This window comes from Onychomys torridus, chromosome 10, assembly GCF_903995425.1.
Source record: "Onychomys torridus chromosome 10, mOncTor1.1, whole genome shotgun sequence".
NCBI lineage: Eukaryota > Metazoa > Chordata > Mammalia > Rodentia > Cricetidae > Onychomys > Onychomys torridus.
The window spans coordinates 87,746,315-87,761,305 of record NC_050452.1 but is presented as its reverse complement, the minus strand read 5'-3'; the positions used below and the strand labels follow the sequence as shown (position 1 = coordinate 87,761,305).

General features: G+C 42.8%; 1 protein-coding gene across 2 annotated transcripts in view; it reads left to right on the top strand.

Moving 5' to 3' along the window:
• Positions 1-14,991, top strand: part of Slc4a4 (solute carrier family 4 member 4) — a 319,163-nt gene that overhangs the window by 46,564 nt on the left and 257,608 nt on the right. For both annotated transcript variants that reach the window (XM_036200218.1, XM_036200219.1), the window contains exon 3: positions 11,499-11,678. In XM_036200218.1, coding sequence (XP_036056111.1) covers positions 11,499-11,678 — 180 coding nt within the window. The remainder of the gene's footprint in view (positions 1-11,498; positions 11,679-14,991) is intronic.

The following is a 14,991-nucleotide window of genomic DNA, read 5'->3' as shown; positions in this document are numbered from 1 at the left end:
TCAACCATTTGAATCTATTTAGTGTCTGTGAGATGTACATGTAGAACTGTGACATACGTCGTTGGCTGTGTAAGCTGGAACTAAGAAGAACAGGGATGGAGACAGAAACCTGGAAGCCCTAGTCACATGACTGTCTTAAGCCGTGGGAGTGATGGCACTCCCTAAAGTAACAGAACGTTCAGGAAGAGGACTGCAATGGGTGCTGAGCACTAACACCGAGAGGCCAAGGAGCAGGCGTAGCCGGAAGTGGAAAGCCAAGAAGGGTGGGGTAGAGAGAGGTCTCCGCAGGGAGCCAGGGGCCACTGGTTTTAAAGTTGTTGAGAGCCAGGTATGATGACGTTGAATAGAATGAATGTCCTGGATGTGGTAAAAAGGAGATGAGATTGGTAGCCTTTCTTAGCTAGGTGGGGCATGAGTAGTTGGAGTTTCAACCTTGCAGAGGTGGGAAGAGACCCTAAGGCAGTTATTCTCAACAAGTGGGTCGCAACCCCTTTGGGGTTTGCATATCAGATATTTACATTACAATTCATAACAGTAACAAAATAACAGGTATGAAGTAGCAATGAAAGTAATTTTACGGTTGGTGGTCACCACAACATGAGGAACTGTATTGAAGGGCAGCGTTGGGAAGGTTGAGAACCACTGCCCTAAGGCATCGGTGGAAAGCGGTTAGCCTTCCCTTCTGTGTGGTTAGTTGTACTTGACTTTTTTAAATGTTTAGAATTTCATAGAATTTGCTGAACTAGAAGGGGGATCTTACAAAAGATCCAGCTTAATGTTCTCACCTTACAGATGGATAGATGAGTCGGGAAGAAGTGGAAAGAGCTTTGCTCCAGGCATTGGAATAACCATGGGAAATGCCTTTCCTAGGCATTGCTCATCCCAGAGGACACACTGTGCTTGTTCCTTCTGGAGGGGAGAGCGGTGTAGACAGAGATGAAGAGCTAGAAGGGGCATCTTGAAGAATGAGATGTGGGAACTGAAGGGAGAATGAAAGTGTTGGGAAGGCTCTTTGATAGATGAGAAAGACTTCATCAGCCTGGGTGGCCTCATCCTGTGGATGACCCTTGGTGATAGTAGGGCACACATCCCATTCAGAATATTTTGATACTCTGGGGCAGCTTATGAGACTAAGGGTTGTGAATCTAAATTTGTCATTCTGTAACTGCAAGACAGAAGCATTTCCAGAAACACACTGAACCTGTTTTCCTGAGGTAATTGCTCATTTGAATGGACTCATCGCCATTTTTTTTTTTAAAGGTGTGTTTTATAAATCATGTTGGATGGGAGGAGTGATGATGGACAAATGATATAGTCATGGAAAGAGGAAAGAGGTGCTTCTATAACCAGAGGACCAAGAGTAGTTAGTGCCTGTCTCTGACCATCAGCTGGCTCTCTGGCTTTAGTGGGCTCATTGGAAATGAAGGCACAAGGTAATGTTTGTGGTCCCTGGATCTCAAAGTATGACTGTGGTTGAGGGACTCATGTAGATAGTAGCCTTCTTTTCTGGGTGCATATGGAAAAGCATAATCATAAAGACTTGGGGGTCTGTCTTCACTAGGCTAACATGCCTCCTGTGGCATTTTCTCTCATTGTTGGTGACTGCAGTAGTCCTGTGGCATTTGCTGCATATCATTTAGCTACATACAGAATGCTGGGGAAGAGAATCATGTGAAACAGTGTGAGATATTTCATTTGTGACTAGGCAGGAGTAGATTGACTATATTGTGGATTATCTGTCTATAGCAACCAAAGACTAGTCTTCCTGTTGCCCAGCCAAGGTTAAGCCCCTGCAGACAGAGAAGCCATAACAGGGTCAGAGATGGACAATGTATTTGGAATGAGGCTATGAATGTGTGCATTTGTGTGTCCCTCTGGCTGCAGTTGGAAATCCAATTACCAATGACTGTTGGATTAGCTATTGTTTTGTGTCTTCCAACTCTACTTCCCATTCAGTTGTGTACATGGTGACCACAAGAGAAATAGAAAGCTGTTAGTTCTCTGTGTTTGACTTGCAGGTAGGTTTTGCCCAACCACATATACACTGCACATTAAAACTCAGGGGTTGTTGGCTGTCAGGATGAGTGGTGGGGTTCTGATTGCCCAGTGCCAGCCTTCCCAGACCTTTTGAGTCTATTCAGTTCTCCTCAGTCAAGTAAAAGGCCTGGCAGACCTGGTTCCTGGGGGTTGGCACTCACTTGTCGGAACACTGGGGAAGCTGTGCCCAGAGCAGGGTGAAGGCTGCCAGGCACTTGCTTTTGGCCAGGGTGAGGGAGGATAGAGTTATGGAAGGTGTTGCCTCTGTTGACCCACTCTATTCTGTTCAGTGGTTTTAAAGAGCCAGTAAAGGGAGAAGTTAAGACTAGGTCTAAGCTGCCTTTTCTGCCCTGCTCAGAGTGAATGCTCTCGAGGGCAGAGAGGGACTTCACATGTTATTATCTGGGTTCTAGGTGGGTGGGGATAGGGAAATTATATATAGCTTTGATGATTTTTCTCTTTGAAAAGGGAAGGGGGAAATACCGTCCACACTTTTGGATTACCTTTGTATACCAGATACAGTGGGAGGCAGTTGTTCATTAAGACGGCTCATGAAAATTATGTCTAGATTTCTGTGTAGATTGATGTTTTTTTATTTGTAGATAAGAATAGAAAATAGTTTGCTAGATCAACATTAAAATTACTTTGGAGCATCAGCTGTTTCGACCTGAGGCACTTTAGGGACTGCGGTTTTTGTAGGGTGAGCTAAACTCAACTTTTGCTTGCTCATTAGAGTGATGTAGCAGGAATTTTAAAAGTTCTTATTAATAAAATCAAACCCGGATCCAGGTATTGGGGTGAGTGCTGGAAGATCAGAAAGACAGAACAAGCCGCAGCTTCTTCACCTGGCCTGTTCCTCAGCTGGTCTTGTTTCCTCAGACTGCAAGCTTCTGAGTCCTCATCCAAATGAATCTCAGCTGAACTGTGCTGCTCCAAAGCCTAAACCTTAACCAGCCAAATGCTTCTAGTTCCTGGTTTTCACGCCTTATATATCTTTTCTTTTTCTGCCATCACTCCCTGGGATTAAAGGCGTGTGTCACCATGCCTGGCTGTTTCTAATGTGGCCTTGAACTCAGAGATCCAGAGGGATTTCTGTCTCTGAACCGCTAGGATTAAAGGCATGTGCTACCACTGCCTAGCCTCATGTTTAATATTGTGGCCGTCCTGCTCTCTGACCCCAGATAAGTTTATTAGCCTGCACAATATTTTGGGGAACACAATACCACAGGGTGAGGCTCCTAAAATACCTTTAAAAGGGAATTCTTGCTTTCTTAGCGTAGATATTTAAAAATAATTTATGCCTACTGAAAATGAAAGAGTAGCATGTGAGAACATTTGCTAATTCACTTTTACCTCTTTTATCAGCTGTTAAGAATGGAGGTCATTATAGAGACTAGATGTTAGTGTGTGACTTTGTGTCCTACCTTTATTTGAGCCCAGCTACAACCGTTTGCTAACATGGACCATTGGAGGCAAATGCACAATTTTTCTGAGCTTAGGAGTTGACATCTAGCTGAGAAATGTAAGCTTGCTTCCATTTATTTTCTTCATAGCTGTTCTTGTACACAGTTTGTTACCACCACCACCACGACCACCACCACTACTGTCATCATCATTGAATATTGAAAAATCTGCTCTCAATGAACACAACAATGACAAGTTGAGATTGCTTACCAATCCTGTTAAGGGATCTCAGATGACCTTGAGAATCCTGGGAATCCCATGCAATTCAAAGTTCAGGGCAAAAAGGATATTTTCCTTCTTTTCTGTATGAGTGTGTGTGTGTGTGTGTGTGTGTGTGTGTGTGTGTGTAAGCACATGTGTGTAGTGGTGCCTTCTGCTTTGTCTGAGACAGGGTCTCTATTGTTGCTGTCATTTAGGTCAGATAGCTGGTGTGTGAGCTTCTTGGGAATTCTCTTGTCTGTCTCTCATCTTCCTGCAGGAGTGCTGGCATTAGAGATGTTCTTCTTATTTATCTGGCTTCTGCCTGGGTTCTGGGGATTTAAATCTTGGTTCTCAAGCTTGTTCAACAAATGCTTTTATCTATTGAACAATCTCCCCAGACCCACTCTCTCTTAAAAAACAAACCAAAACCAAACAACCCATTTTCCATGTATTATCTTTATGCTTGATTCTTCTCAGTGTAATTGGTAGTGTTGATATTAAAATAAATTACCCACCCGTATTCAATTATCTATAAATAATTTATACACATGATATATGATTATCTGTTAATAAACATTTGCATTGTTTTACTGTGTAAAACATTGCCTCTATCTAAAATATAAAAATAGAAATCACCCTTGTCTTAAGAAGTCATATTGTGTGGGAAAGTCTGGACCCTCATTCAAAACATAAGGGGCTGGCTTAACCCCTAGTAACTGCAAAATTATATCATGGCTTCTGAAAAGGAGAAACTCTTCATGAGCTGGTATTTATGCCCTAGTAAATTAGGTTATTTTGGTTACATCTTATTAGAGCTGACTGTGGACATTCTGGACTCATGTAGGCTAAACCAATAATTTATTTATACTAATTTATGAAATATTTTGCATAGTCATGGTTATCTTCTTATAAAGCACCAAACACTCACATCCATGGTGCCTAGACTTGATAGCACGATTCTAAATTCTCCTAAGAAAATCCTGACCATTGAGGCTGTCTGTTTGTAGGCCTTCCTTGCAGGGTCTTCATTTGTAATTGAGCACTCACCCAGGATCCTTACCTCCTCTCCCACGATTTTCTTTAAAGATTAAAAGATTAAAAGATAGTAAATTTCCATTTCGCTTCCTTACATTCCTCTTGCCAATAGCAACATTTTTTTTTTCTAGACATCTTGGCATAAACCAGGTTATGTAAGAGAAGGACTTACATTTGGGGAATGTTGCTGATCAGTTCTGAAAGATGGGTATAAAGTGTTTGGGCTGTGGAGCCTTTGCTTCAATTGGAGATCACAGAAATTTGGTTAATTGTAGGAAGAGCAGCAATGGAGAGTAGGAGCCACAGCTGGAGCACATCTCCATGTTTAGTTAGAGATGTGTGCGGGAGGCTGCAGGAATGACAGCAGAAGGTACACTTCTGCAGAGGATTTTATCTGTCCTTTGGCGAGCCTTCAACTGGTCCATAGTACTGAAACTTGGAGTTCAAGACCACACATACTGCCTTCTTCCAAAGTAGAGAAAACAAGTGTGGAGGAATGGGAAGAGGGAGGACAGTGCATCAAATACATGCTCTGAGGTGCTGTCCTCACCACAGGATGGTCTGATAGCTGTTTTTTGTCTTTTTTACCATCAACAGGAGGAAGGAAACCTAACTGGTTGTGTGATTTACAGGATACATGTGTGTTTTATTTTTGTATGTGTGGTGTGTGATGGTGGTGGTGGTGGTGGTGGTGGTGGTGGTGGTGTGTGTGTGTGTGTGTGTGTGTGTGTGTGTGAGAGAGAGAGAGAGAGAGAGAGAGAGAGAGAGAGAGAGAGAGAGAGAGAGAGAGAGAGATTGATTGATTGATTGATTGATTGATTTTAACTAGGCTGACTGACCAGCAGTCACCACAATCCTGTTTCCATGGGCCCTGCTACCCCTTAGTGGGTGGTTATAGGCACATGTAGCTGTGCCTTCCTGAGCAAGCCATGGAGGTATATTTTTAAAAATCCCATCAAAGCTGGCACTCAGCTCAGGCTGACATTGATGCCTGAGAGATATTTCTCTTGTGAGGTTTTTCTGAAGAGGGCGTTTGCTTATTGGCTTCAGCATCCCCGACTTCTCAAACTGTGTTTCTTCACCTGTATCTGAGGTTAGTCACAGGATCACAGAGCAATGTGCAGCAGCGGTGAACATGCTTAGAAGCTTTTGTCGAATGTTTGCTGCATCTGTACGTATATGCTGCACCATGTTTCCCAGGCAGGAGCTAATAGTTCCACCCTACATATGGTTATATAGGCTGTTAGCTGCCAAGTCATCCGTAGACGGTTTAATTTGGCTGGTGAATTTTTGATTTCTGGCTTGAGAGATTGTTTGATTCTTCCAACTTCTGAATCCTCCCAGCAAAGTAGTATCTGTGAAAGCCATCTTAACTTGAATGGCTACAGAGTTACTAAGTGTAAAGGTTGACTGTCTGCCCTGAAAACATAGCAGCGATACGGAAGTTTACAGCGAGACCAGCTATTTCTCAGGAATTGGGAGACCCCAGGTGTGTGTGTGTGTGTGTGTGTGTGTGTGTGTGTGTGTGTGAGAGAGAGAGAGAGAGAGAGAGAGACAGAGAGAGAGAGAGAGAGAGAGAGAATCAGAAGTTTACAGTGAGACCAGCTATTTCTCAGTAATTGGGAGACCCCGTGTGTGTGTGTGTGTGTGTGTGTGTGTGTGTGTGTGTGTGTGTGTGTGTGAGTGAGACTGCTTCACAGAGCTTCCTGTTTGTATTTAGGGCAGAAGAGGTTAAGATGGGGAAGAAACAAGACTCGTAGTGAAGATTCTGACATTCAAAGGTAGCCAGCAGAGTTGTGTTTTCTTCCCAGAAGTCCTGGCTGTAGTGTGGATTGTGAAGTATTCCCGAGACACTTGGAATGTGTTGGGAACTCCCACCATCTGTCAGACAGAGGCATGTAGGGTATTTATTTGAACACACGAGATGCTGAGGTTCCTGCCAGATTGAAGACATGATGCCCTATGACTATACACCTAAACGAACACTGTCAGCTGCAGGCTCCAGTACTTTTACTTTATTGGTCTGACTAGAATAATGAATGTATGCTTGATTTTAATAAACTAAACAATTGTATCTTCTTTCTGAATTAAAGCTTTAAATTAAAATGAAGACGGAATTTAAAAGTTTTATTCTTTATTTCCCCATCACTCTTTGAAGCAATTTTTATGAAATTGATGGCAGAGTTTTTTGAGCCTCTAAATTTCCTTATAATAATTAGCTATTATAATAAAATGACTATTATTATTATTATTATGAAAAAATCCCTGTTTTTTAAAGCGTTGTACTATTTTGTAGCTTCTCGGGTTGGAAAGCTTCTCTGACAAGTTCCTCCTTTTCTTTTTACATGTAGAACAATAGCAACACCCTCCACCTTTGTGGCTTCCCTGAGAGCTTACCTCAATTGTCATGACATCTCTCTGAAACAGATAAAGAAATTTTAATGAAAATAAACACTGATATCCATCGTGATGTTCTCACCAACAATAGTCTCTTTCCAGCAGTAATGTCATTCTGTTAAGCATGTCGACAGGAGTTTTGGGGGCAGCGAGAACACTTCTCGCTCAGCTCACGTTATGTTTGGGGTTTTGGTTACTTGACAGTATGGTTTATTGAATATTTGGTCTTCCCTGTGTAAAAGCATGCCCATCTCACCGGGTCCTCCACCACAAAACTGTCTTGTTTGCCTACTTCTGTGGGCAATGAAATTGAAGGGGAGAGAGAGAGAGAGAGAGAGAGAGAGAGAGAGAGAGAGAGAGAGGCAGAGAGAGAGAGAGAGAGACTGACTGACTATAAGTAATTAATTTAGTAACAAGCACTGTCTCCAAGCTCCCAATGATCCACCTTACCCAGATTCACATTTCTTTTTCCTTTATGTAAACATGAGACCAAAGGGAAAGATTTAGGTTCCAATAAGAGATGGGAGGATGAGGAGGATGAGAATGTTGATGCTGTGCTCAGCTCAGGGACTTGATTCCTTGGGCATTTCTTAGGAGGCAGCATCTTCCTCATTGGGAATATTCTATTTTACCAGTTGTAAGGATCCCCACAACGTCCATAGCCATGTAGTACTAGAGGATCATAGCTTCATAGATGTTACCCAGAGTATATGGTATGCCTAAGAGTAAGTGAATGGGATGGTAGAGGGAACTGAACGAGGCTGTATGTGGGCCTGAGAGATCTCTGTGGATTGGTAGAAAGGTTCTAAAATTGGATGATGGTGATTTTTGTGCAACTGCACATAAAATCATTGAATTATAGTCTTAAAAAGAGTAAATTTTACAGTTTGCAAATTATACCTTAATCAACTAATAAAAGTGCCTGATGTTCGTGATGTTGCTAAAGGAACCCTCATTTCCTCTTGGCCAGAGGGGTGCTATAGGACTCTGAAGTGCAGCATCAATTTACCTGTGGTGTGAATCTTAAAGAGTCTTATTAATAAAATCAAACCTGAGACCAGTTATTGGGGTGACCACTGGAAGATCAGAGAAGCAGAACAAGCCATAGATACCTCACCTCGCCAATTCCTCAGCTGATCCTGCTTCCTCAGACTGGAAGTTTCAGAGTCCTCATCCAAATGAATTTCAGCTGAACTGTGCTGCTAGTAGCCTAAAAGCTTAACCAGCCAAATGCTTCTAGTTTCTGGGCTTCACGCCTTATATATCTTTCTCTTTCTGCTGTCACTCCCTGGGATTAAAGGCGTGAGTCACCATGCTTGGCTGTATCCTTGAACAGATGGATTTCTGCCTCTGGAATGCTAGGACTAAAGGCGTGTGCTACCACTGCCTATCCTCCATGTTTAATATTGTGGCTGTTCTGTCTCTGACCACAGATAAGATTATTAGGGTGCACAATATTTTGGGGAGCACAATACCACCACATTTACCTGTGAGCAGAACAGGAAAGGAGTTGGAGGGATGCAGGACAGAGCTGCAGTCTCCAAATGGGAAGAGTGGTACCAAGTTTCTGGTTATGACCAATCTTAACTAGGTTCTCAAACTAAGTTACACCCCTCTACAGAGCTTGAAGGCTGTCTGTCTGAATCACTGTAACCTTTTCATTAGTTTGAAAACAATACTTCATAGTCAGAAATCTTACCTTTAAGTCCTGTCATCCCATGTAGCCTGTCTTTTAAATGACTTGATCAAATGTACCACACAGACTTGAGTTCATATGTTTAGTAAATCTTACTGGATCATTGTAGTTAGATTTTTCCTGCCTGGCCCACAGTCGCTCAGACCCAACCAAGAAAGCACACAGAGACTTATATTACTTATAAACTGTATGGCCGTGGCAGGCTTCTTGTTATCTAGTTCTTCTATCTTAAATTAACCCATTTCTATTAATCTATACTTTGCTACATGGCTTGTGGCTTTACATGTTGCTTCTCCTGGCAGCGGCTGGCAGTCTCTCCTCCAGCCTATCACCTCCCAGAATTGGGCGCCATTTGTAGTTGGAGAGCTTCTCTCCAGGTTCCACCAAGCCCCTGCGGTCCCACAATCCATGTATAAAATATTATTTAAATTGCTTGGCCATTAGCTCAGGCCTACCATTGTCTAGCTCTTACTCTTATATTTAGTCCATTTCTGTTAGTCTATACTTTGCCACATGGCTTGTGGCTTACCAGTGTCTTTACATGTTGCTTCTCATGGCAGTGTCTGGCAGTGTCTCCTCCAGCCTTTCACCTCCCAGAATTCTCTCCTCTCTTGTCCCGCCTATACTTCCTGCCTGGCCACTGGCCAATCAGAATTTTATTTACACAGAGCGATATCCACAGCAGATCTTGTCAGCCTGGCTGACGTACCTTAATTACCATTTTTTTGTGGCTATTATTTAATAGTGTGCAGAAAACATTTACTGTGACATTTTAGAATTTTGAACCAGTGGTGTGTGTGTGTGTGTGTGTGTGTGTGTGTGTGTGTGTGTGTGTTGTTTCCATAAGGCCTTGCTGACTTGTATTGTTAAGACTTGAGATAAACCTGCAAGGGCTCCCTCACTAAGGGGAGCACAGGAAACAATTGACACCATTTCTTAATTCACATTGTTTCTAAGACATTTCCTGTTTCCTAGTATAATAGAGCTTTCCCATGAGAACAGTTTGCTCGCAAATGGTTAGACATGATTGATTTTTCATTGGCACATGTTCTATGGGGAGATTGTTCACTGTGCTTTGTAGCAACAAGTTGCTGTTTTTGCCTGTTGGTGGGGGTGGGGGGCTCTGCTTCAGGTGAAGATGCTCCAACTCTTTTCCAGGTGTCAGAAGTTTTCTGTGTCACAATGCGGCCCCTGAGAGTTCTTTCTTCCATAGTTGGAGTCTTTTTTCTTGAAGCAGCGTATGATTCATTTAAGCTGTCAATTTAAGGAAAAATCTCATGAATTATGGTGTTTTTAGGGGTGCCTGGTGAGTTCCAGGGAAAGTGGTTCACAGCGATAGATACTCAGGGGGCTGAGTTATATGGCGGTATGTGATATTATCTCTGGAACTGTAAAGTACCATCAAAGAATAATTCTAGAAATGGGAAATGAAACACTTAGATGAGATAACCTAATCTAATTTGCAATAAAAGAGTGTTCAAATTACTTCCGAAATGATGATTCCCACACTCAGAAGTTATACTGTATATATAAAGTGAAAGTAAAAGTTTTTCAATTAAAAGAAAAAGATGTGGAACTTGGAGTTCCTTTTTCATCTTACCAGGTTTTGTAAAATGATACTGCTTGTCAGTTTCGAAGTGCCTTCCCTCTGGAGGCCTGGAAACAGTTAGATCTGTTTTTCTCATGCCCTTCTCTTCAAGGCAGCTTTTGCTGGGATGAGTCTTATTTTTATCATCCCAACAACCAGTTTTTAGAAACTTCTGGAAACGAAAAGAGAAAAATGAGAACGGCACTGTCGCTGACATTAGTTTTAGCGTTTCCTAGTGTGAACATTTGAGTACTTCTAAAATCTTCTCTCCAAGTCTGTCTTATTTTTCTCCGTTTGTCCCAGTTCTCAGTCTCTGTTCTGCTGATTGGATAAAAAAAAAAAAGTTACAGTGTAAGACCTTATCCCCAGCAGAATGACTTTTTGAACTTTTGATCTTTATTTTTGCAGCTCAGTGGCTTCTTGCCCCTCATTCTAGTCAATATAACCACATGTCATGAAAAACCAGAGCAGAGCGGACCTCTAGGGATTGCTCAACATAAGCCCCGGATGGTATAAAAGAATGAGGCTGAGGCTCCAAGAGTGAAGGGCTGGTAATTCAGCTCATTGGTAGGGTATTCGCCCAGCATCCGTGAAGTCCTGAGTTCTAGCAGAGAGTGAACTGGGCGTGATGGTGCCCACCTGCAATCCAGAACTTGAGACCAGAAGTTCAAGGTTCCATATAAAGTTAAGGTCAGCCATGGCTACACGGGACCCCGTCTCAATACACAAACCCCAAAACCAAACAAACAAAAGAAGTACGATGAAGGTGATGTCGATACTGGATGACAGATGTGTGAACAGAATCAAGAACTCTTTGGTTTGGTATTCTTTGACTTTCCTAAACCTATAGCCTAAACCCTGTAAAGACAGAACCAAGTGCCAGCCAGTGGGTGGAATTATACAGTAGCTGAGTGAAATTGGAAAAGGAGGTCTATTTTTCAAGAATTCAGTTCTTTGAGTTAGCCAAATACTGAACAATAATGTCCTACTCATAGACTTACCTGGCCTGTGGTTCTCGTGTGGTTTATGTGTAGAGCTATCATGAATTAAAATGACTGTTGACTTGTCTACTTTCCTTAGGCCACCACACCATCTACATTGGGGTCCATGTGCCCAAGAGCTACCGGAGAAGGAGACGTCACAGGAGAAAGGCGGGGCACAAGGAAAAGAAGGAGAAGGAAAGAATCTCTGAGAATTACTCAGACAAATCAGATGTGGAAAATGCTGATGAGTCCAGCAGCAGCATCCTCAAGCCTCTCAGTGAGTATTCTGGCTCAGCACCAGTCTCTGCCTCACTCATCCTTGGAAAGATGCTTTGCAGATTCTCATGGCCAATGTGGAGGGCGTCAGGAATCATTGGGGAGGTCTGTTTAATGGGTAATGCCTGTAGACACGCTTCTTGTGCTGATAAGTTAATCCGAGAGCTCTTGTGGAAGATTCTGAGTTGATGGGGGAAAGATATGAGCTAGTGTAGGCACAAACGACGCTTCTACATCCTGATCAGTGAGGTAGGAGAGAGTTTCACAGATGATATGCTGTTTAACTATAGTAATCAAAGAGTCAGAGGCTCTTTGGGCTGTTAGTGCTTAGAAATGGGTTCTACCAAGACAATACGTTAAGATGAAGGTGCCTGCATGTGTATGTTCGTCTTCCAAATGTTACAGTCACAGGTGACATTTAACTGGACTGTGGGCCAGGTCCATGATTTAAAAAGGAGTATCAGAGAGGCATTGCGTAGTGCAGAGAGGAATGTGGGGTGATACAGCTCTGAGAAGGTCTAACATTGATTTCAGGCATTGTATAAAACGTGAAGACGGAATGTCAGGAGATCAAAGAACACTTGGACTCAAGTGACAGGTAGAGCGTGGGCTTAGGCGTGTGTTTATGCTGCTCTGTGTTTGTTGAGTATGGAGACTCTTTGATCTTTGGGGAGCCTTATGCCTGGAATGGGAATGAATCTGTACAGGGCAAATACATGCTGGTCGTGGAAGATTCCTGAAGAAGATGACTGCCTTAGTGGTAGCCTTCATGCTGGCAGAGTGCTGTGCATTCTTCATGTCTTGCAGGAACCCAGACCCGGCAATAAAATGCATTATGGGTGGCACAGATAAAGATCAAGTTCAGTCACTGCAGATGATGACAGGCCAAATTAGAGCGAACAGCTCAGGGGTTGAAAAGTGAATTTACAGCATTAAAGAGGGTGTGAAGTGTAGTGATGTCTTTTGTAGGCTCGGCACTGGGACGTAGCAGGTGGCTTAGGGAGCCAGGAAAGTCCCACTCTTAAGAGGAGCCACACAGATGGGCCATGGAATTAATATCAAGTGTCGGAGAATGTGGAAATGGACTTCTACTCTGAAAAGGGGGTAGAGTAAGTGTGAGATGGAGGAGGGAACAGAGGGCAGGTGACTGACGCTGTGCTCTTTTCATGGCAGGAGAACTTTTTCTGAAAGGATTCTTTATGATATATCATCTAAAGTAATAGTGTTCGTTTTAAGCCAAGTCCTCAAAATGCATATAAAAAGGGTTAAGCAAGACTAGCAGCTTGAAGGAAAAAAAAAAGATAATATCCCGCTCCAAATGGATTGCTGTGGTTTCTCTCTGTTTACGGTCTATTTTGGCATGGCACCAACCAGTATCAAAGAGGGCCTCTGCTGAGCATGTGGGGGATGCCCTCTCCTCTCCTTCTCTCTTCTCCATTCCTTTTCTCTCCCCTCCCCACCATTGCCCACCTTCCCTCTCCCTTTCTCTCTCTTCCCTCCTCCCTTGCCCTTCTCTTTTCTCCCTCTTTTGAAGTCATCTCTTACTCGTTAGTTAACAACAAAGAGTGTCTATATTAAAGAGAGAGGCACAAACCTAAACCAAAGTGCCAAGGAATTTAGAGGTAATGATGATGTACCGGCTTTTTGGAAAGGCAATGCAAACAGTGCTAATAACACTCAGGTCATTTGGAATGGGCAGCTCAGAAAGAGGCTTAGTTAAATGAGTGTTAGTCATGGAATGCTGATGCTCTCTGTGGCATCTGGGGAGCAGTTTGAGTATAGCATTCAAAATAAGCAATATAATTTGTTCTGAGGGTGAATCCTCAGGGGCTCTTCCTGGGCACACTGTTTTGTGTCTTAAACTAGGTTTTGGAAATGTTGTAAACATGCTATGGACCAATTATTTGAGTATAGTTTCCCTTGTAGCCCAAGTTGGCTTTGAGCTTGCTTGCCGTTTTGCCAGAAATGACCTTGAACGGCTGATTCTTCCTGTCTCTATGTCCTGAGGAGCTAGGATTACAGGCCTGCCCTGGTTTATGTGATGCTGTGGACTGAATTGAGGACCCTGTGTATGTCAGACAAGCGCCAAATGAATTATAACCCAGTCGAAGGAATTTTTAGTCTTTTTTCCTCATGCTGGTCATGAGATTTTTGGCTTTAGTCATCCAGTTTGATGCAAAGGTCCTCTTAGAATTTGTCACCAGTTTCTCTGCTTCAGCACAGATGCATCCAAATACAGAGAGGCTGGTACCAGTGTACAAACTTTTTATTTATTTTTTAAATGAGAGAATGCACCTATGGAATACTTGCTTCTTGTTCTGTTGTTGTCTCTCATGGGTGGCCATGTCTTGAGTCTAGGCCTTCTGAGTTCTTTGCATCTGGACACTTGTCATGTCCTGAAGATGAGATGCTAAGTGTGCTGCCTGGGAATCATGCAGTAATTGTGTCTTTTGAGGAAAAAGCCCCAAGCAACTCACAGATAAATTGTAACTCGATGAGAGGCATCTCCGAGTCTTTCTCTACTTTCGTTCCCCTCCATAGGCAGTTCTGCAGTGCCTTCTTCAGTCGGGTGTACATCTACACTCTGCCTGGCTTTGTCCACTTTTCAGTTTGGCTGCTCTGGTTTGGCACAGGACAAAGTTGTCATGTCTTGCTTTGCTTTTGAAGTCTTTGTCCACTCAAGGAGGCATTGGTCATGGTGAAACATAAGCTGGGATACGTCACTCCTGTGCTGATGGTTTCCCATTGACCTTGTAGCAGCATCCAATCTGTGCATTCCGGCACACAGCACCCATCATGCCTTATGCCATTGTCTCTTTCCTCACTTTATTTTGTGACGTTATGGATCCTTGCTTCCAAGCTATTTCCTACTCCAGAGCTTTGGCATGTTCTAGCCCAGCTTCCTTGAATGGCCATACTGTTCTTACCTCCATTGGCTTTTCCCTTCATCTTCCCTCTTTAAAATGCTGCCTCTTCAGAGGGACTTTTCTAGCTTCTCTAATGCTGCTTCCTCAATGTTAGGGTTCTTCTGCCTCTATTTGTCTTCTTCATGATACATGTTTCAACTAACAAGTTTCTTCAGCTTTTGTTTTGAGTGGATGCTACATTGTAAGTTCCATGTCTTCAAGCAAGGGTGCAGTGTGTCTTGTTCATTAACTGTGACTACCTAGAGCTGTGCCAGAGCCAAAGAATATTTAATACCTGCTCACTGAAGAATATGTAAATGATTGGATTACTAATGAGGGAGAACACAAGCATTGCTTTTTGTGTTCTAAATTTCTCCCACATTCTATACCGATTTTCTTGCTTCCTGT